This window comes from Trypanosoma conorhini (genome assembly GCF_003719485.1).
Source record: "Trypanosoma conorhini strain 025E chromosome Unknown Tco_14.4_contig_00027, whole genome shotgun sequence".
In the NCBI taxonomy this organism is placed as follows: domain Eukaryota; phylum Euglenozoa; class Kinetoplastea; order Trypanosomatida; family Trypanosomatidae; genus Trypanosoma; species Trypanosoma conorhini.
The window spans coordinates 41,136-60,736 of NW_021704113.1; the positions used below are offsets into that span (position 1 = coordinate 41,136).

General features: G+C 61.2%; 6 protein-coding genes across 6 annotated transcripts, besides 23 other annotated features; all 6 read right to left on the reverse strand.

The window, feature by feature from the left end:
* Window positions 1–80: 80 nt before the first annotated feature.
* Tco025E_00963 (60S ribosomal protein L18a) lies at window positions 81–449 on the reverse strand (the record flags this gene model as incomplete). The annotated part of the gene is made up of 1 exon (XM_029367902.1): window positions 81–449. The coding sequence occupies one exon, from the start codon at window positions 447–449 to the stop codon at window positions 81–83; it is 369 nt and encodes a 122-aa protein (XP_029232013.1).
* Window positions 450–459: 10 nt separating this feature from the next.
* Window positions 460–485: a microsatellite.
* A 61-nt stretch (window positions 486–546) lies between these two features.
* Window positions 547–598: a sequence feature (GA-rich).
* Window positions 599–738: 140 nt separating this feature from the next.
* Window positions 739–782: a microsatellite.
* A 27-nt stretch (window positions 783–809) lies between these two features.
* Window positions 810–839: a microsatellite.
* Window positions 840–1,061: 222 nt separating this feature from the next.
* Tco025E_00964 (uncharacterized protein) lies at window positions 1,062–2,516 on the reverse strand (the record flags this gene model as incomplete). Its single annotated transcript, XM_029367903.1, has 1 exon — window positions 1,062–2,516. One exon carries the CDS (start codon window positions 2,514–2,516, stop codon window positions 1,062–1,064), a length of 1,455 nt encoding a protein of 484 aa, XP_029232014.1.
* A 463-nt stretch (window positions 2,517–2,979) lies between these two features.
* Window positions 2,980–3,002: a microsatellite.
* Window positions 3,003–3,141: 139 nt separating this feature from the next.
* Window positions 3,142–3,816, reverse strand: Tco025E_00965 (SNF-7-like protein; the record flags this gene model as incomplete). The annotated part of the gene is made up of 1 exon (XM_029367904.1): window positions 3,142–3,816. One exon carries the CDS (start codon window positions 3,814–3,816, stop codon window positions 3,142–3,144), a length of 675 nt encoding a protein of 224 aa, XP_029232015.1.
* A 45-nt stretch (window positions 3,817–3,861) lies between these two features.
* Window positions 3,862–3,949: a microsatellite.
* A 20-nt stretch (window positions 3,950–3,969) lies between these two features.
* Window positions 3,970–3,993: a microsatellite.
* A 213-nt stretch (window positions 3,994–4,206) lies between these two features.
* Window positions 4,207–4,234: a microsatellite.
* Window positions 4,235–4,436: 202 nt separating this feature from the next.
* Window positions 4,437–4,465: a microsatellite.
* Window positions 4,466–4,823: 358 nt separating this feature from the next.
* Tco025E_00966 (uncharacterized protein) lies at window positions 4,824–11,195 on the reverse strand (the record flags this gene model as incomplete). Its single annotated transcript, XM_029367905.1, has 1 exon — window positions 4,824–11,195. The coding sequence occupies one exon, from the start codon at window positions 11,193–11,195 to the stop codon at window positions 4,824–4,826; it is 6,372 nt and encodes a 2,123-aa protein (XP_029232016.1).
* Window positions 11,196–11,304: 109 nt separating this feature from the next.
* Window positions 11,305–11,337: a sequence feature (A-rich).
* Window positions 11,338–11,522: 185 nt separating this feature from the next.
* Window positions 11,523–11,534: a sequence feature (A-rich).
* Window positions 11,535–11,563: a microsatellite.
* A 198-nt stretch (window positions 11,564–11,761) lies between these two features.
* Window positions 11,762–11,804: a microsatellite.
* A 58-nt stretch (window positions 11,805–11,862) lies between these two features.
* Window positions 11,863–11,893: a microsatellite.
* Window positions 11,894–11,921: 28 nt separating this feature from the next.
* Window positions 11,922–14,945, reverse strand: Tco025E_00967 (putative phosphatidylinositol-4-phosphate 5-kinase-like; the record flags this gene model as incomplete). Its single annotated transcript, XM_029367906.1, has 1 exon — window positions 11,922–14,945. The coding sequence occupies one exon, from the start codon at window positions 14,943–14,945 to the stop codon at window positions 11,922–11,924; it is 3,024 nt and encodes a 1,007-aa protein (XP_029232017.1).
* Window positions 14,946–15,208: 263 nt separating this feature from the next.
* Window positions 15,209–15,239: a microsatellite.
* Window positions 15,240–15,590: 351 nt separating this feature from the next.
* Window positions 15,591–15,628: a microsatellite.
* Window positions 15,629–15,729: 101 nt separating this feature from the next.
* Window positions 15,730–15,756: a sequence feature (A-rich).
* Window positions 15,757–16,233: 477 nt separating this feature from the next.
* Window positions 16,234–16,263: a microsatellite.
* A 175-nt stretch (window positions 16,264–16,438) lies between these two features.
* Window positions 16,439–16,484: a microsatellite.
* Window positions 16,484–16,508: a microsatellite.
* Window positions 16,509–16,547: 39 nt separating this feature from the next.
* Window positions 16,548–18,764, reverse strand: Tco025E_00968 (putative protein kinase; the record flags this gene model as incomplete). The annotated part of the gene is made up of 1 exon (XM_029367907.1): window positions 16,548–18,764. One exon carries the CDS (start codon window positions 18,762–18,764, stop codon window positions 16,548–16,550), a length of 2,217 nt encoding a protein of 738 aa, XP_029232018.1.
* Window positions 18,765–18,917: 153 nt separating this feature from the next.
* Window positions 18,918–18,983: a microsatellite.
* A 527-nt stretch (window positions 18,984–19,510) lies between these two features.
* Window positions 19,511–19,531: a microsatellite.
* A 16-nt stretch (window positions 19,532–19,547) lies between these two features.
* Window positions 19,548–19,574: a microsatellite.
* Window positions 19,575–19,601: the final 27 nt, after the last annotated feature.

A 19,601-nucleotide genomic window follows, 5' to 3' on the forward strand; every position in this document is an offset into this window, starting at 1 on the left:
AAGGACAGGTTGCTGGCGTGGTACTCCGCGATGCTGAGCCGCTTCACCTGGTGTTCGGGATGCTCTTCACGCCGAGCACCTCAATGTTGCTGTACCGCGCCCGGTGGCGGGAGGCGAGGTCGTGGTAGGCCTGGCTCACGCCCCGCCTTGCAGACGTCGCGGAACTCCTTCACCATGTGCGTGTAGCCGCAGCGCTGGCTGTAGTACGCGATGTCGACGCTGTAGTTGCGCGCCGCCAGCTTGCGGTCCTTCACCACCTTGCAGGAGAGCACGTCGCCGTGGGTCGACTTCACCTTGTTCTTGCTCCGCATCATGCGCCAGAAGCGGCTCTTGGCGACGACGAAGTTGGGCGCAAAGACCTCAAACTTGTAGACGGTCGGCTCGGGGTTCTTCTCCGACGGCGTCTCGCGGCCGACGACGCAGTAGTGGCGAAGGTGCGGCTTGACCATTGCACTCTCTCTGCTGCTGCTGCTGCTGCTGCTGCTTTCTTCCTCCGGTTTCTGGCGCCGGCGCAGAGCCAACGCGTGGGTGACAAGTAACACAGACAAGAAGAAAAAAAAAGAGGAGGAGTAAAAGGCAAGAAGAAGAGAAGGAAGAATGCCATGAGCTCCATGCATGTATTTTAGCCGTTCTTTTTTTTTTCCTTCTTCATTCCTTTGGTGTTGCCCCACACCTCGACCCGGGCGTAACCGCATGCACACTGGCAGCGCAGCCAGGCCATCAATCAATACTGCGTATCCCCCTCCCCCTCCCCCTTCCCCCCACCTCCACTTCCCTCTCCCTCTCTCTCTTTCTCTCACGCACGCACGCAGACAGACAGACAAACAGACAGACAGACACACACCCTCGCTCTGTTTCTGTGCCGGTGTGTGTCTGTCAAGGGAGTGGAGTGCTGCCGCGCCACACGCACAGAATCCAAACGCGGGGCATGCGGTGCAAACAACCCATAACATTACGCAATGAAAAGTAAAATTATAGAGGCGAGTTACTGTAGGCAACTATTTATGCATGCATTGCAGTGGTGGAGGTGTCATCTTCACTCCCCGTGTGTGAGTTCGTGGTTAGACCGCAGCCTGCGGAAGTGTGCGCACTGCGGCGTGGGCGAGGTACAACCACAACACAAGCGCCATAATTCTTTCCTCCTCCTCCTCCTCCGCAGTGCCGTGCGCGGGTAGGCTCAGGTGCGGGGAAAGACCGGGTGCTGAAGCGGTACCCGGTGCCGCTGAGGTTGGCGCCGGCTCCACGGTGGCAGCCGCGACATCCACAGCCGCGCATGGTCCACTGCCCCTCCCCGCGTGCCGCATGCCCGTTACTACCTCTGCCAGGTGCACGGCGAGGGCTATGACTGCCTCCCGCTCACGCCCGGTCAGCGCGGCTTCCCCCTTTGCGCTCGCCATGGCGGCCGCGGTGGTGGCGTCCGTGGTGGGGTCATCGTTCACCCACAGGAACTGGTCCCCATGCATGCATGCAGCAGCCACACGGTCGGCGGCGCCTAACCCACGGAAGCCGTGCAGAGGCGCCGCGGCGTGTGGCATGCGCTGGTACACCTCCAGGACGATGCACGCCATGGCGAACGCCGTCTCGGGCAATGCCTGCCATACAAGCTGCGAGGAGGATGCCAGGCGCCGCGCCACGGCGTCCGCCAAGGCCGCTTGAAAGACACGATAACAGCCCCAAACTCCCCCGATACACTCCAGACGCCGCGGCTTCGCCGCATTTCCCCTTGACGCCATGTAGGCGTCCCAATCGCGCTGGCCAAACTGCACCAGAGTGGTGTGAAGGTGCGTAAACCACCAGTAATACGCCTGCTGCACGGCGTCTGCGCTCTCGGGAGCTGCCCGGTCCGGCTGATTCGCCGCCACCGCCGCCTCCGTGCCGCCCAAAGATCCCGTCCGACTCCCAGATGCAGGAGGCGTCGGTGAGCGTCTTCTCCGCGTGTTTCGGGAACTCTCAAGTGGAAAGAGCGGGGCATGCTCGCACAACAGCTTATGCGAGATCGACCGGCAGTGATCGATAAACTCCCACGGTGTGGCGAACCACTCCCCGTTATGCACCGCGGGGAACAGCCACGAGAGCGCCTCCTCGTCGGCGAGAGAGGCACCCATCGACACCGCGGCGGGGTCAGCCGTCATCAACGGGCGCCCGAGCAGCAACTCCCGCACACGCTGAGCGAGCAGCGGCGGGCCAAGCTGGTACCACCGCGCAGGGCACGGCAGGCAGCACTCCGTGGCGTGGAGCGGCGCTGCCGCAGGAGATGCCACGGACGCCACGCCACGCGCCTGCGTCCCTGGCGTGGCGGCGGCTTGAGGACTGCACTCGGGGCGTGCCGCCTCGCTATCCTCTACGGCCGCCGGTAAAGGCGACGTCGTCCTGCTCCTCGCAGCTGCCTCCGCAGCGCGCGTCTTGCCAGGCAAGCCAACATTATTTGGAGACGCTTTCGCTGCCGCTGCCGCCAACTTTTGCCTGCGGCGCTTTGCGAGGTGGGGGTACCACGCCCACCGCTTCTTCGCCACCATCGCCAGTCTCGCCCCTCGCTTCGGGTGTGTGTGTAAGTGTGTCTCGCTCTGTAATGATGCACCAATTCTGTGCGGCAGTCCCACACAGAGGCACACAGACCGAGAAAGAGAGAGAAAGAGAGTATGTATTCCCACCCCCTCCCCCTCCTTCTCTCTATAAGCGCCTACGCCGCACGCAGAGGGACCCGGCAACAACGGCAACGAGAGAAAGAAGGCGGCGACGGTACGTTAGTTCTCACGGCATTGCACAAGCGCAGGTGAACAGGCGCACGGGTGCGGAGTGTGGCATCGAGAGAGAGACAAAAAAAAAAGAGGAAGGAGTTCCCTTATTGCGGCCAATACCCGTAGGAGGAAAGAGCAGCAACGAGAAACAACATATAAAATATACTTCGTCGACAACCTCACCACTCCAAGGCGGCAGCAGCGGCAGAAGCAGTGACGATGCCTGCCTGCTTGAACTATCGGTGGTGGTGGTGGTGGTGTTGGGTAAACCAAACCCACTCACCCCTCCCACTTCCCACAGGAAACGCTTCCAATGCATTCCGCGACTCGTGCTTCCACCTTTCGTAACTCTTTTTTTCTTAGTTTGTTTCTTCCGCTTTCGTTTCTTTTCTTTTTTTTCTATTCACAGGCCCAGCTGCGCCTCCAGACTATACGGGTCGACCTTCTCCTTCTTCTCCTCCTCCTCCGCCTGCGGCTTCTCTGTTCCGGGCAGCTCCGGCAGCTTCGTCCCTGGCCTGGCGAGGGCGGCGGCGAGGTAGCTGGAGTCCGTCTCCGCCTCCATGTCGCAGGCAATTGCGTCCAGCTCCCCCATCATCTCGTCCTCGTCAATGTCCTCCGGCACATCGTAGGCGCGGCCGAGTATCTCCTGCACCTCCTGCGTGTCCTCGTAAATGTCACGCAGCTCGTCCTGCAGGTTTTCAATCTTTGATAGATCCACCCGCTTGAACTCACGTTTGAGGCTCTTCGTCGCATCCTTCAGTGCGTCCAGCTGCACCTTTGTGTCCTTCACCGACTCCGTCGTGAACTGCAGCTGGTCCATGTTGAACTGCTGCTGCATCATCGTGTCCTGCTGGTTCTGGTACAGGCGCTTCTGCTGCAGCAGCTGCACCGCGCGCTGCTTGTACCGCTGCTGGGTTGCCCCACGTGTCTTGAGAATGCATTCCTTCAGCTTCGTGAGCTCGGCGTCGATTTTGCCCACCCGGGCGTCCACCGCCTCACTACGCGTGTTAAGCCGGACGCTGGCGTCCTCCAACGTGGGCTTCGGGGTGTCTTTTTTCTTACCGAACAGCCGGTTCATTGCCAGTCCCGCGTGTGTATATGCGTGTGCGTGGATGTATGAAGCTTCACTTCTTCTTCTCTTTCCTCGCTTTCTTTTTTCTTTTTCCTTTCCGTTCCTTTTTGTCTTGTTTTTGTTTGTTTGTTTGTTTGTTCGTGAGACGCGCCTCTGCGGCCGCCCCCCCCCCCCGCTCCCCCCTTAAGCCCCGGCCGCTCCGCTGCGTGTGTGCACCTGCGGCTCCCGCCTTCAGGCCCTCCTTCCGCCGCCGCGGGGAGGACAGAGCGAAAAAGTGAGGGAAGAGTGCCGCCAAGGCGAGGGGGCTGCAAAGTGCGACGCGGGCCGAGACGCACGGCGGAGGCAGCGAAGACGCAGGACGGCCAAACGAAGTAAGATATAAACATATAAAGAAATACACACACACACACACACACACACACACGAGGGGAAAGGGGAAAAAAAGGAAGAACGAAAAAGGGGGAGTGCGAGCGCAGCCAACACGTCATCCCCCACACACTGCCGTAGATACATAACACACGCGGTGAGGCTAAGGGTGAAGGAATAGACGCGAATAGAAACAACGAGAAACTGACTTTTTTTACATCCGTATAAATTGACAACTGTGGCACCGCACAGCTGCGGGGCACACACACACACACACAGGCAGACAGACCCTGAGGCCCAACGTCTCAAATGGCTCCAGCGCATCAACACAAACATCAACAACAAACGAAGCAGCGAAAGAAACACCACATACACACGGAGGCATGTATGAAACAGAGACGCCAAGCCACCCGCATCGAAAAAGAGGAAGAGGAAGAGTTAAGAGAGTGGGCCACGGCAGCCCTCCGTGAGGAGGACACTAGAAATAAACGGTGTGCGTGTGTGCGCGCGCGTGGGTGTGAAACATGGACAAAATGGCGCGGTGCAGAAGGAGTTACTGTGGAGAAATACCACAGCAAATACAGTGACAAAGAAATTAACAAGTACAACAACAAGACTCAGGGTAAAGCTCCGGTGGTAGCAGGCGCCTATCTGCTGATGAGGCTGTTCCGCGTGGAAGTCGTGATTCCAGAGGCTGCTGCGCGTTCCTGTGCCATTAGTATTTGCTTCTCATGCAGCGTGGCCCGCAGGGTCGCACCCATCGCCTCCATCTCATTCTTCAGCTGCACGACCACGCTTTTGTTTTGGTCCAGCTTCAGGCTGCTGCTGGGCATGAAGGATTGCGAGGTCCCCAGCGAGAGCGGAATAAAAAACGGCAGCTTTCCCGGATCCACCCTCGCTGAGTCCGCGCCCGAGGCACGCCGACTCAGACCAGCGTCCGAGGCGCTCCCAAGCGTTCGGGAAGAGGCACTTGACAACCGCGGCGACTGCCAGGCCATGAGTGTGTGCATGATGCGCGCCGTTCCCCACGCGATGGACCGCCTTTTCCGCTCTCGCCGTGCGAGGCTAAGCTGCTCGGGGTTCACGCCCTTGGCCTCGATCGCCTCCTGCTCCGCCAGGTGCTTCTGCATCTGGCTCAGAAGCACAAAGTGAAATGAGCGCCGCCGCGCCTTCTCCCGCACGAGAACTTTAACGCCGTACTGCCGTTGCTTCACGGCGTCGCTCTTGTTTCTGATGACGCCAATAATATCGGAGATCAAAGGGAGACCATCCACCTCCGTGTTGCGGCTCGCGCCAGCCTCGGCGGGGGCCCTGCCGGCACGGCGCAGGCGTGGGAGCGGCCAGGGCGTGGCAAAGTGCACCGTAATCGGGGGCAACTGAGCCCAGTCCTCCTCGTTTATCGGCGTCAACGATGACTCCGGCCGCTTCGTCGGCAGCGAGGCAGTAGTGGGCGCCCTGGCCAGGGAACCCTGCGAAGCGGGGATGGGTGGCAGGGCGGGCTGCAGCACGTTGGAGCTACTGGAACTGGGGAAGGTGAAGGCGTCGCCGACGTGTGTCTTCGCCGCGTCAGCAGCAGGGGGCAGCTCCCGCAGAGGCGCCTGTGCGTCAGACACAGGGACGCCCGTGAGCGAAGGCGTCCCCGTGGCCACGCTCGGTGGCGCACGCGACGCCGCTGCAGTGGGGGCGGGCAGGGTCGTGGCGGAGTCCGCGGCCACAGCGACGCCACGAGGTGCGGTGTCTGGTGCGCCCGCGGCAATCGTCGGCCGGGGCAGTTCCTCTGCGGTGAGGGATTTCTCCTGCGGAGAGACCGCGGCGCTGCGCACAAGGGATCTGCGTCCACGCTTCGGCCCCATAAGGCTCGCGCGGTGCATCGACGCCCGCATCATTGACTGTCGCCGCTTATGCACCGCCCGCAGCTCCGTGAGGACGCGCTCGAGCAGCTCCACCACGTCGCGGTCGTAGTACAGCCCCTCCTCAAAGGCCAAGACGTACGTGGGGGGGCAGGGCTCGCCGGCAGCCCCAATTCCACCGACGCCGGCGCACTGCACGCGACTCTGCCGCTGTGCCCGCAAGCGGCTTGGCGGCAGCGCCGGCTGCTTCCCCAGCGTTGCTGCCCCACGCTGCGGCAACACCACGGCGTCCTTCACGGCTCGCATTTCTTCCATAATTTCAAGCACCGCGGTGTGAATTTCCCCCGCCGCGTTGGGCCCGCTGAGGACCCCGCCGACCGACAGCAGACGCTCCTCAATGTACGCCTTCCGCACCACCTCCAACACCTGCCAGGCGGAGTCCGTGAGTTTGTCAAGCGGCGGGGTGGGTGGCGCCTCCACACCCCCGCCAAAGCAGCCGATGCACTGCACAGCGCCTCTCCCACGCGGCCCCGGCTCCCAGCACCAAGCGTAGACGTAGCTGTCCTCCCCACTGGTGCAAAGGAAACGTGTCGCACGGTTGCCGTCGCTGCGGGTCGGCGCCCCCTCCTCCCTCGTGCTGCTGTTGTCAGCTGCAGGGAACTCGGACTCCGGAGCCTGGCGGAGAGGCGTCCGCGCCGGAACGCCTTGGTGCACTGTGTAGGAGTGAACAGTGCTGCGACGCATCATGCCGCTCTCGCGCCGCACAAACTGCACGGACGTGACATTCTGCCGATGCCCGCGCCACCGGTGGAGCACACGCACGCCACTCTCAACGCCCGCCACCATCTCCAGCGGGGTCGCCGAGTCCCACGCAATGCCACGCAGGTCAAGCAACAGGATGTGCCCATTGGCGTCCCCCACGGCGAGGTGGGCGGCGTCGTCGCCAACCTCCACCGCGGTTACTGCGTCGAGCGCGTAGGTGGCACGGAAGCGCAGCACCTCCGACAGGGTGCGCAGATTCCACAACTGCAAGACGCCGTCGTCGCTGCCAGTGAAGGCGTAGTCGGTTTCAGCTACGGGCGTGACGTGTCCGACGTAGCCAAGGGCGGCAAGCTGTTCACGCAGCAGCAGACCAAAGCTTCCGGCAAACGCCGGAGAGGCGGCGATGAACTCGTCAGAAAACAGTAGTAGCGGCGGCAATGCATCACTCCTACTGTTCCGCTTCTCGGCATCCTCTTCCTCGGCGTTGGTGAGAATCTCTGGCGTTGTCTTCGCCGAGTTTCCCGCGGACGTCGTGGAGCGTCGCTCGGGACGGAAGAGATACCGCTCTCGCTGCTGCATGTACTCCCGCGTGAGTGGCACGGGATCCTGCAGCAGTGGCCCAGGAAGGAGCGCGACGAGGTCAAGCGGCGGCGTGGAACGACATGGCTCGCTCCCCTGCGGCTGGGGCTGAAAAACAGGACACACGAATGCGTGTGCCCTGCCGGGCCGCGTGCCCCCCTCGCCAGCTGCCGCCCCCTCGAGCGACGCCGTTATTGTTGTTGTCGTCGTCGGCCTCGTGGTGGTGGCGGCGGTGGTGGTGCTGGTGGTGAGGTGCGGCTCCGAGAGGGCCGGGGTCCCAAACTTCGACTCCGGCCGTCGCTGCTGCAGCGCCTCCGTGAGCCGCGTGCAGGCGATGGGGCAACTGGTGGCTTCGTCCGCCGGCGTCGCGCTGATGCCGCCACGGTGGCCCACGACAACGAGCCCGAGCGCGGTCACAATGACGGCGCACGACACCCCGACGCCCGCGGTCACAATGACGCGGTGGACGCGGCTCATCGGCGCCGCGGCGGCGAGCACGTCGGTGTCGGAGACCAGCGCGTAGAGGGCGGTGGTGCCGTTCGACGACCGCTCCTGCTCAAACGTCCCGCAGAGAAACGCCACGGGACGAAGAAGCGCGGCCCCGCCGGTGGACACGCCGCACGCCAGGGAGGATATGTCCCCCGAGTCCCCGGGAAAGCCGAAGGAGCGCAGCACGGAGCCGCTGAGGCTGTTGTACTCCACGATGCGCCGCTCCCGCAGGAGCGCGACAAACACGTGCGACAGCTCCGACTGATCCACCGCCAGGCAGCAAATCCCGCCCTCCACGGACCAGGACCGCACCACGCCGCTTCCCAACGCCCAACGCGTCCCGTTCCCCCCCAGTTTTTCGATGGAGTGACGGTCTCGTGCCGCGTCGTCGTCGCCGTCGACCTCCGTGGCCTGCTTCGAAGAGTCGCTGTGCTCCGCATACAAATCCACCACCTTGGCGTTCCAAATAATCACAACCGAGTCGTCGGCGCTTACCCAGAAGCCAAAGGTGCGCTGGTATACGAGCCCGACAACGGCGCGCCGATGGCCGCAGTAGTCGTCCGGGTATTCATCCTTTTGGCGGATGTCCCAAGACCGCACGTGGCGTCCGCCCAGGATGAGGCGACCATCCACGGCGTCGTAGCGGGCACGCAACATCTCGCCCGCCCTCAACGAGGTAAGCCCATCGTCCCGCAGGATGCGCAAGCACTGGTACGAGACGGTGTCGATGAAGTACAACGTACGCCTTGTGTCGAGTATTAGCAACAGCAGTGGGTGACGCGGGGGCTGGAGAAACGAGACGTCAACCGGGGCCCCACTGATTCCAGAGCTGGTGGAAAAAACACGCAGGTCAATGCGGTAGAGCGGACGTGACGAGGAGGTGGTCCAAAAGTTAACAATGCGGTCGGCCCCGCCCGTGACAATAAGGCCACGTGTGCTGTTCCAGCATATGCACGTAACACGTTTGGAGTGCCCACTCGGGTGCAGTGGGAGCGGTCTCCCGGGCACCGGCACCCCGTCACCCAACGTTAGAAACGGTGCGTGAATTCGACTTAGGTGCCGCAGAATGACGGTGCCGTCGTCGCTCGCCGTCATGAGCAGGTCATGGGACGCGCTCGCCAGGATGCTTGTGATGCTGCCGCGGTGGAGTTTGAGGGTAAGCACCGGCTCATGCATGGCGGGCAGCTCCAGCCGCGTCATGGAGAGGTTTGAGATGGTGAACAGCTGCGGGCGCAACTGGTAAAACTGCAGCACCCCCGTCTCGAAGCCAAGCAGGAGGAAGACGCCAGTGGGGAGGACGGAGGAAGAGCTTGTGCGCTCGTACCACGCAAACGCCGCGGACCGGGCAAACCAGCACTTATTGCTCCCACTATCACCCCCGCTGGAGCGCTGGTAAGGAGAGGAAGAGGGGCGGAAAGCCGTCGACGGGGATTGAACCTCGCGCACCTCCGGCGCCTGCGCCGACGCCCTCGCCGAAGCTTCGCCAGTTTCCGCAGCAGCAGCAGCAGCAGCAGCAGGTGCTTCTTCCGGGACACCCGTGTCCGCCTGGAAGTCGTCTCGAGCGGTCGCACCCTCCGCGTTGTCCTTCGTCGCTTCCGTCGCATCATCTTCGGCCGACGCAAAGGCGGCGAAATGCGGCTTCAGCTTCTCCTTCCTTGGCGTACCGGGATTATCCCCAAAGTGGAGCAGCACGTCCGTCTTAACCTGGCGGCAGCGCTCGAGGTGCTCGTACGTCGGGGCCACCACGCCCAGCCCTGTGAAGTAGCGGGAGACCTCCGCAAAGAACATCTCAATCGCCTCCCGACGGTAGGCGCGGACCTTAAAGACGGGCCGCAGCACCACCGCACTCCCCTCCACGGTGCCCCGGATATCTTCTTCCATGAGCGGCATGTCAATGACGTTTTTCACGTGGGACTCCTTCAGTCGCGCGCGCGTCGACAAGGTGAGCCGCCGGTGCGACCCCGCGTCCGGGGGAAGCGAGCAGCGGCCGATAAACGTTTTGAGCACCTCGCCCGTCCCCACGCGCAGCAGCGTGACGGTTCCGTCCATGGCCACCACCGCCAGCACCTCCGCGTCCCCGAGAGAGACGGGGGCCAGCACCATGTCGATGATGGGAGCCCCCGCCGCAAATATTGTGCGCTCGTGCACGATGGAAGGCTTGCCGTGGGCGTCCGCCAGGCGGGGGTCGGGGCGCCACACCTTCACAAGCCCGTCCCACGCCGCCGTGATGTAGCGGCGGCCGCGGTTGGCGAAGATAAGCCGACTGATGGGCTCTGAGTGGTACAGATGACGCACAAGGGGGAATTGCTGCTGCCAGGGATTCACGTTCAGAGGCGTGGGGGTAAAGTTCAGGCACCGACCTGCGACGTTATTTGCGCTCTGGTCTTTTTTCCGCGCGGCCCCCATGTCGTACTCGCCCGCCAGCAGCAGCCGCTGGCCACTCTGCAGGATGTAGCTACTGAACTCGTCCCAGGAGAGGAAGCCGTCGGCGTCGGTGTCCATCACGGTGAAGAGGTTCTCCGCCGCCGCCACGTGGCTCGCGCGTCGACGCTGGTACATAACCCGCGTTTGCGTCCGTGAGCGACCGGCAAAAACCCACGAGTTTCTCTTGGTTGCCAGGGAGGGAGTTCGGCCCCCACTCAACGTGTCCATGAGCGAATCCACCGCGCGCGGCGAACGCGCCACCGGCGGCGGCGGCGGCGGGAAGAGCGCATCAAAGTAGGGCTCCACAAGGAACCGCTCAAACACAGGGAACGGAATCCCCCTCGCAACCGTGCCGTCTAAAGCAGCGTCACCGCCCGACGGATGCGTCGGCGCCCCACCCTCCCCGCAAACCCCCCGCATATCCAACTCCTGCTCTCTGCAGCGAACCATGGCAGCGAAGTTGTTCATCATTTCCTCCTCGCTTTTATTGGCGTCATCGAAAGACGGCACGGCCCGCCTTTTGCGTCGACGCTGCCACTCGTACAATGTAAACACAAGCTGCATGCGCTCAAGCATCTGGAGCGGCACCACCGGGTCACCCAGCCGAGTTGACATTCTCCTCCTCCAGGGATCCGACCCCTCCAGCAGCTGCTGCCCATTCTTTGGCGACGACGGTTTCCGAGTCTCCTCCGGCCGCTGTTCCTGCTCTTGCTGCCCCTGTTGCTGCTGCTGCTGTTGCTGCTGCTGCTGCGCCTCCCGCGCCAGCACCCTGTCGTACACGGAGGTGACCGGCTCACAGAAGATGCCGCTGCTGGAGAGGAGCGGCGTGCCGGCCCCCCTTTCCGCCCGTCCCACCTTCGCGGAGGGAAACCCAGCCGCACGCAAACCCTGCCTCGGCTCATTATGCCGCCTCATGCCCCTCCCCACCGCACTTTTTTTTTTCGTGTGCTGCTTCGTTTGTTTTTCTCCCCCACCTTTTATCCATTAAACAAAAAAAAGGAGAAGAAAAGTTTCATTCCCCGTCAAAAAAAAAATGAACAATAAAAAAAACACAAAACAGGGCAAAGGAGCGACGGGCATCCACAGCGCCAGGAAACGGTGAGGGAGGAGGCGAGGAAAAGACAAGCAAAGGGGGAGGCAAATAAACGGGGGCGCCACAAGGGATGTGGGAACGCGGAAAGGAAAAGCAAAGCAGGCAGCAACCACACAAAACCCCCACGGTGCCGGCACAATACATGGAGGAAAAAAAAAGGAAACAACAACAACAAAAACAACAACAACAAGGAAAATGTATTGTCTCTCTACACTTTTCCGCTCTATTGTCCCACTGTTTACCTCCTCGTGTTTCAGAGGTTCATCTGCCGCCTCGACAAGCGGCAACGGTGGCGCACATCATTGCCTACATCGGCGCCCACGTGGAATTCACGAGGCGAGCAGAAGCAATCACAGCAATCACAGCAATCAAAAGCAGAAATGAAACGACAACACACAGAGAGAAACTCTCTCTCACACACACACGCACACGCTGGGCAAAGGTCTTTTTTTTTCTCTTCTTCACCATCGTCAGATGTCATTCCCCCCCCCCTTCCCTTCCCTCTCCCCTTCTCTCTTCCACCACCCACGCCACACAACGGCAGTTGACTACACTGTCACATTCTCCAGAACTTGGTACAGGCGTTCTGCGTACTCCTTTGGCGGCACAACGCTGATTTGCCGTCGGTCGCTCCAGAGCCCTTTTGCAAAGCTTTCAAACCGTTTGGCCGATGTGTACTCCTGCAGGACGTCGATGATGCCAAGGTAGTACACATCCTCCCGCGCCGTTGTGTCGTCGCCCGCGGCATAAATCGGCAGGGACAGCAGGCCCCCGTCACAGCTGCGAATGCAACTATTGTCCGTCTTCTGCAGCTGCTCCGTCCCAACGCCAATCGCCTCGGACGTACACGTTTGCTGCCAGTAAGTTCCACGTCGCTCTTTCAGCAGAATCGTCTTAGAGGGACCTTCCTTGCGGGAAAAGACGCGGCTGCGTACCCCAATCAAGCAGCTGTAGTCGACGACGTTGAGGGAGTGCAAAAATCCCACGTCGGAGCGCAACTGTGCGAGCACGTGGGCGCGCTGCAACGGGCCGCAAATGATGAGCTGAGCAGGAAGGTCGTTGTCCTTCAGAAGCAAAGCCCCAAACGAGGTGCGAGGCGCCGTCTCCGTTGTCGTTGAGCGGCCCACCGTGCTCCCCTTCACATCGTAAATGCGATGAATGTAGTACCGGGTGGAGAAAACGTTCTGCATGAGCACGTACCGCTTGCACGTGCGCAGCCGCAGCCAGGAGAAGGTCAGCAGGGCGTAGAAGCGGGGCAGCAGGGTGCTCGGGTGGCGCTCGCAGAAGGAGACGTAGCTGCTGAGGAAGCGGCCCAGGAGGAACTTAAACTCGCCCTTTTTAAGGCTCTTCATGACAAAGTTTCCAAAAAAGATGAGTGTGGTGCCGCTCTTGCCCGGAGAAATCGTCTGCCGCCACACCGCGTTCTCCCCCAGCGAGGCCCGAAACCCCTCCGCGTCCATGCCGAGAAAACTCCGAATTTGGCTAAAGAGAACAGGGGAGTGTAGCGTGAGGCCTATCTCGTCCTCGCGATAGCTGCTCGGAGACGCCGCGTCCATGGCAAAGTTTGCCACCAGTTCGCTGTCAGTGTTCTCCGCGTGGAACGGGGGAAGAACGGAGGGAAAGGGCTCCGCAACCGTTTCTAGCAGCGGCTGGTTTTGACAACATCGAAAACGCAAATGAGCTGTCTCATCAATGGCACGACGGATTGCGGAGGAGGGAATGCTGCGATACATCCCGCTGGAAATCGGTGGTGGCTGCAGAGGAGCGTCTGCGGGGCCACTTGCCCCCACCTCCGTGTGGTCTTCCAGCTCCTCTTCACTGTCAAAAGTGCCTGACGTCTCCAAAGACGAGTACTGACTGTCGCTGAGCGACCCACCGCGTTGTCGCTGCTGCTGCGGCAACTGCTGCTGCTGGTTTCCTTCTTGGAAGGATTCCATGTCCGACCCCTCCGGTACCCTTTCAAAAGAGTTCGGTGTTATTGCCGTGCTTGCAGCAGCAGTAGCAGCAGGAGTTCCTGCGGAGGATGCCGAAAAAGGGACATGTATGAACTTCGTAAATGCCACGCGGAGGACTTGATGCGCATACCACGTGCGGTTGCGAGGCCCTTTTGGATCCACCTCAACTCCCAACTGGTTCGGGTTCACGGCCAGCGGACCACCAGCCGCACTTGTTGTTGATGCGGTGCTTTTGCAGTGACCCGCGACCGCGTCATCGCCGTGAAGCGCGTGGAAGGAGGCGGGGCGCCTGTGCGCCAGGTGCCGCTGCCCCCGTCGCCCCAGGGAAGTTAGCGGCGAGGACGGAGGCGGGGATGGGGACGGCGACGGCAGCGGCTCTGCATTCGGTGGAAGCTCCGGCACCGCGTGCAGCTGTGGCTGCCTCCCGCCCAGGCTAATCGCGGGATCGCGGTGCTCGCCGCCCGCCACATCACTGGCCTCCACAGTGGCGCGTGGCATCACCGCATTACGCAGCCTCTGCCGCCGCCCCTCCATTCGCGAGGTGGCGCGACTCAAAAAGTCCTCGCACCGCGGCGTGTCGGTGGCCGTCGAGACATCCCGCGAGGTCTCCAGCTGCGACGTTGGCGACAGCAACTTGTCTTCGCCCATTGCCGCCAGGAACCGCCGCGGGCTGCCGCCAGCGACGCAGTCTGTGTCTCTCGTGCTCGGGTGCCGCGTCGCGCCCCCCGGCTGCGGCGACCCGTTGCGCGGCTCCTCGCCACCACACACGGCGACGTCGGTGGCCGCCGGAAGCGCGCACTGTGGCACGCCGGACGCCGCCACTGCCTCCGCCGGCTCTGCGGGCCCCAGCGAAGCGGGGGTGGCGGGGCCCCCGCTGGGCGCCGCGAGGCAGCTGAACAGATCCCGATCCGCGTGGGCCTCGCTGAGAGCCTCGTGGTACTCCGGCGTTGACTCGGTCGTGCTGTCACCACCACCACCGTCGCCGTTGCCGTTGCCGTTGCCAGGCGTGGGCGAAAGCGGCAGGGACTCTTGCCGGAGGGCAGCACCATCGTCGGTGGGCCGCCGCTGACGCCGTGAGGGGCGCTGCTCAGCTTCGTCCAACGCAAATCGCAGCAGCTCCAGCTCTGCGGTAAATTCCTCCGCCTGGGCCTGCCGTCGCTGCCGTTCACACCGCAGCTGCTTTTCCAGCACCCGCACGCGCACCTGCAGCGCCGTGTGGCCGTCTTCGTGGAAGCTGCGGCCTTCGAGGGGGAGTGGGGAGTGATCGCCTGGAGACCCCGCCGCTCCTCGTTGCAGCGGCGACCCGGCCAAGGAAGGAAGCTCTGCGCCGCAGCGCAAGCAGCATCGGTGCGGCACTGCGGATGTCGTGCTAGACGGCTGTGGGGGGGCGGCCTCGCTGACGTCATGCCCCTCGCGTTCCTCCCCGTTGCTGCTGCCGGCCCCCCGCTGCTCCGGCCGGCCGCCGTGCAGCAGCCCCCGCTGCTGCTGCTGCTGCAGTTGCAGTACGGTGCGCACCAGCACCCGGTTCTCCCGCTGCAGCCGCCTCACTTGGCGTTTGTGGTGCTCAATCTCCTCCTTGAGGACCGTCACCACCGCCTGCAGCGCCGCCGTATCCATCGCGCCTGCCCTCCTCCCTTCCCGCCACGGCAGAGTGAGAGTGCGGAGAAGCGGAAGAAGACGCGAAGAAGAGAGGGAAGAGGAGGGCTGGCGGGGTGGGGTGGCCTTCACGCCGCCTGCCTACGCACGAGCCGGCACACACCCACGCAAAGGCAGACAGGCACGCGGAGTAACAACAACAACAACAGTGACCAACCGCCAAAAAAAAAAAAACGAACACTGAAAACAAAGAAAAGGCACGACAGAAAGAGGAGTGGTTTGCCTGTGTTTGTGTTTGTGTTTGTGTGTGTGCGTAGGGGCGGAGAGTACACACGGCGGCAGCCTGACAGACATACGTGGCTCCTCACACGCACACAGAGTAATAAAAGCAAAACAAAAGAGGCCGCCATCCACAACATCAACGAAAATGGGAAGAAACATTCCACGCCGCCTACGCGACGCCAAAGCAAAGAGAAGCCATTGCACAACATATATACTCTCGGTCCGTTGCACGCCTCGGCTCCGCTTTTCCCTCGCCGACTTGGTGTTGTGACGCGTGCACGCAGATGCACCAATTCACACACAAAAAATGAAACACCACAACGACGATATCCGCCTCATATTCCGCCTCCTCGCCCACATCCGCGCACGCCGACACCCACCCGATCTCCCTCTCTCTCTCTCTCTCCCACTCACACACACACACGCGCGCAGAGAGAAACGTTATCCTCCTCTTGCTTCTCCTTTTTTATTGGCCCACGTAAACATAGCTAGCATGTAAAATACACACTTGACCCACCGCAGGAAAAAAAAGAAAAAGAAACCAAAAAAATCCTTCTTCACACACCGCTGCTGCATGTCAGACCACCCCGGAATAGTCATTGTATATCAACAGCTACGCATGCGTGGGCGTCCCGCCACTCTCCCCCAGGCTCCGCGTTCACCCCACCTCTGAGTTCGGCGTCTGGGCGATGCATCCCACGCCCGGCAAGCAAGTGGCGCAACCATGTCATTTCTGGCTGGGAACACTGCAACCACTTCCCCCCTCGTTGTTTGCGGGCCTTCTGCCCTCACACTTCATCACCGTCGCCGCTCCCAGGCCCCACCCATCCCATAAACTACCTCGTATTCGTTGCGTAGATGTGTGCACGGAGACGCCTGCGCTTGCGTGGGCCGAGCGCCCTCTCCTTTATCTCCACAGTCTCTCATGCCACACCCCTCCAGAACGTGGCTTTCGTGCTTAAAAACAAAACTGCCTTATTATCGTCATCCTTACAACCAGCCTCAGAGAAAGAGCGCAAGAGTGAAAATAAATACATATATCTATATGTATTTATATGCTCGTCTCTCGTCCCCTTCCTCTTTCCTCCTTTTTTTCTCTCGCCTACTTGCATTATGTTACGAGGAAAAACAGATTTTCTCCCCCCTTGCTTGTTTTTTTTAAATATTCATTTCGGTCTCGCTTTTTCTTTCCCCCCTTTTCAGATCCTCGTCCTTTTCTTTGCGTCTCTCTCTGTGTGTAAGTGTGTGCAAGTGCGCAAGTGTGTGTGTGTGCGTGTGAGAGAGGCAGAGACAGAGAGAGAGTGCGGAGGCGTCCCGGGTGGTGGTTCCGCCTTGACGCCCTCACAGCAGCTCGCTCTCGCCGCATGGAAGGGTGTCTTTCATGGCCTGCTCCCGCTCCGCCTTGAGCAGGTTGGAGATGTACGCCACCGCCTCGTGAAAGTCGCTGGTTTGGCCTTGAATGCGGCGGAGACGCACAAGGGTGTAGCCGCGGCTCGCCGAGGCCATAATCACATCGACGTCGCACACGCCAACCAGCAGTTTGCCGCCGCCGGGGTCACGAAAAAATTTGCGGCGCGTCTGCAGCGCCACCGCCTGCGTCGTGGGGTCCATAAACTGCAATGGTGGGTGGTTGACGACCTGCGCGCCGTTGGGGGTACTGAGGAGCGAATTGCGCGGTAGCGACTTCGAGAGGGAGGGGGGCCACGAGCCGCGGGCCCGAACGAGGCCCAGCGGGCAGTCCCCCGTGGAGAGGCCCATCCCCCCCACGTCCGCCGCCTCGGTGGTGGAGGACAGCAGGGAGCGCATGGCGGCCTCCATCGAGATGCCGGACTCCATCGCGGCGGAGCCGCGGTAGCGAAACGAGTGCACGGTGGCCGTCCTCGACGCGAGGTCGTCGATGAGTATCGTCACAAGGCGCTCTGGGCAGCTGCGCAGCTTCTCCGCTATGGCGTCTTGCTCCCCGGCCACAAAGAAGCCATGATTCACGCACTCGTACTCGTTGTGCAGCTGCAGCATCTCCGACAGATTGGTGGCATCGGCGAGTTTTTTCCCCATCGGGTGCCGCACGAGCACCTCGCGCTTCATCACTCCCTTCACAAACTTATCAAATGTAATGCCCCCGCCGCCGGAGCTGTTGGGCTCGTCAAAGAAGCGTATGAGGCTCTGGATATCCTCCGCGGTCGCGCTAATCCTGCGGCGCTCAAACAGCCGCCTACATTGATCCACCGTGATCGCTCCGGTGTGAAGCTCATCCATGCTGTCAAAGGCAGAGCGCAGCTGCCGCACCTCCTTCTTTTCCGCCACCACCGTCTGCGTATCCATGATTTTCAACAACTGGAAGTCGTTATTGGCCCGAAAGGCCTGCCTCCCGAGGTCCTTCTTGACCCACGCCTCACGAAACTGCTTATAGGTCACGGACTCACTCGCGGCGTCTCCGGTGAGGAGCTGCATCAGCTCCGCGACATCCTCCGCGTCCACCCGGCCCCCGTGCAGGGTGGCAAGCATGTCCCGAATTTCGTCACGCGTGATGTCGTCGTAGCCGTCAATGGCAATTTTGTCAAACGCCGCCCGCAACGCGTCCTCCTCCTCGCGGGTCACGACATGCTTCTGCGAGAAGTCAAGGAACGTGACGGACCTCCTGAGGAACTTGCGGTGGGGAAAGAGCGCGGCATCAAAGCTTTCGCCAAACCACTCATCCTCAATGATTTGCTGCAGCGTCGGACGGTCGTTTGGCTCGTGGGCGAGCATAGAGAACAAAATTGACTTGGCGCTTGGACTCAGGCGTCGCTCCTCCTCTTCCTGAAGACTGACCTTCCCGCCTCCAATAAGGTGCATGGTCTCTTCATCGTTGCGGCCGTCAAAAGGTAGACGTCCGGTGAGCATAAAAAACAGAATGACCCCCGCACTCCATAGGTCCTGCAGAAAGGGATCCTGTGCGGCGGGGCTTTCGGGGTCCGAGAAGGACTCGGGGGAGTTGTAGTGCATCGTCCCAGCCGGATGCAGCTCCCCTCCCTGCTCACTCATGTCCTCGTCGTCGAGCTCCTCGAGCTCGGGGCGGCTGGAGAAGCCAAAGTCACACACAAGCAAGCTCTTGTTCTTCCCAAGCAGCAGGTTCTCCGCCTTTAAGTCCCCGTGGGCCACACCTTTTCCGTGGCAGTAGTCAAGGGCGGAGATGAGCTGCTGAAAGTACCGCCGCGCATTCTCCTCCGAGAAGTACGTTTCGGAGATAATGAGGTCAAACAGCTCACCCCCCTCCGCCAACTCCAGCAAAAAGTAAAAGGAGGAGGTGCTCTGCAGGAACTTGTACATCTTCACCACATGCGGATGCTCAAGCGACTGCATGACTGTTGCCTCCTGTACAATCCGTGCGGCACAGCCGAAGAAGCAGTCGTTCGGCAGAATCTTCAGCGCAAATGACTCGCCAGACGGGACGTATGTCACGTGATAGACGGAGCCAAAACTGCCCTCGCCAAGGCGCTGGCCAACGGCGTAGTCCTTTAGCACCACCGCCTCATCCTCCAGGAGCGAGGATCCCGTGAATTCGTTGGTCACCGGCATACCGCCCGCGCTCAGCCTCGGCTGCTGTGAAAGCTGGGGGTGCACTGCCGCCAACCCACCACGCAGCACCCTACTTCCTGCGGCGAGGGCGGCCAAGTGCCAAACAAGCGGCTCCCTAAATGTTGAAGAGGGGGGGAGGGGGGCACCGCCCCGCTCTATCACTCCTTTACTGCCCTTCCCTCTCTTTCTCGCTCTCTCTCTCTCCTTTTCTCACTCGCTTTTTGGCTGCAGCTGCTTCGGCTTTGTCCCACGAGTCTCCCACTTTCTTTTTTTTAATGTGTGTGTTACCCCTACCCCCCCCGCCTCTTCTTCTTTTTATTCGCCCACTTTACTCTCGCTCTCTCCTCTGCCCACCGTTTCCTCAACGTCGGGACTTTCACCCGCTCCTTCGTTTGCGGGTGGATTTCGCGGCACCCGCAAGCTGCGCGAACCAAGTCGCACGCCGAGGGGAGGGACAAAGAGCGGCGAGGAAGGAGAAAGAAGACGCATAAATCAGAAGGAAAACGCACACGCACGCAGCACAAGAAGAAACAAAAATGGATTAAACGTATTTCCACCAGGCGCGTCAGCAGGTGGCGTGCACCGACACGTGGAGGAAAAGGCAAAGCGCACGCAAAGTGGCCGCTAATTGTCTCTGCCGAGGGCACGTCAGCCCGCAGAAAAGCAGCCGCAACGCAGCAACTGGCCGCCGCAGCTCCAACGGGGCGCTACGCAACGTACGCGTAGTTGCAGAGCAAGCGAAAAAAGTTTGTGTGTGTGTGTGTGTGAGAGAGAGAGGAGGGGATATATATATATATATATATAACTATAACGAGAAGACGAAGTAGAGACGAACCG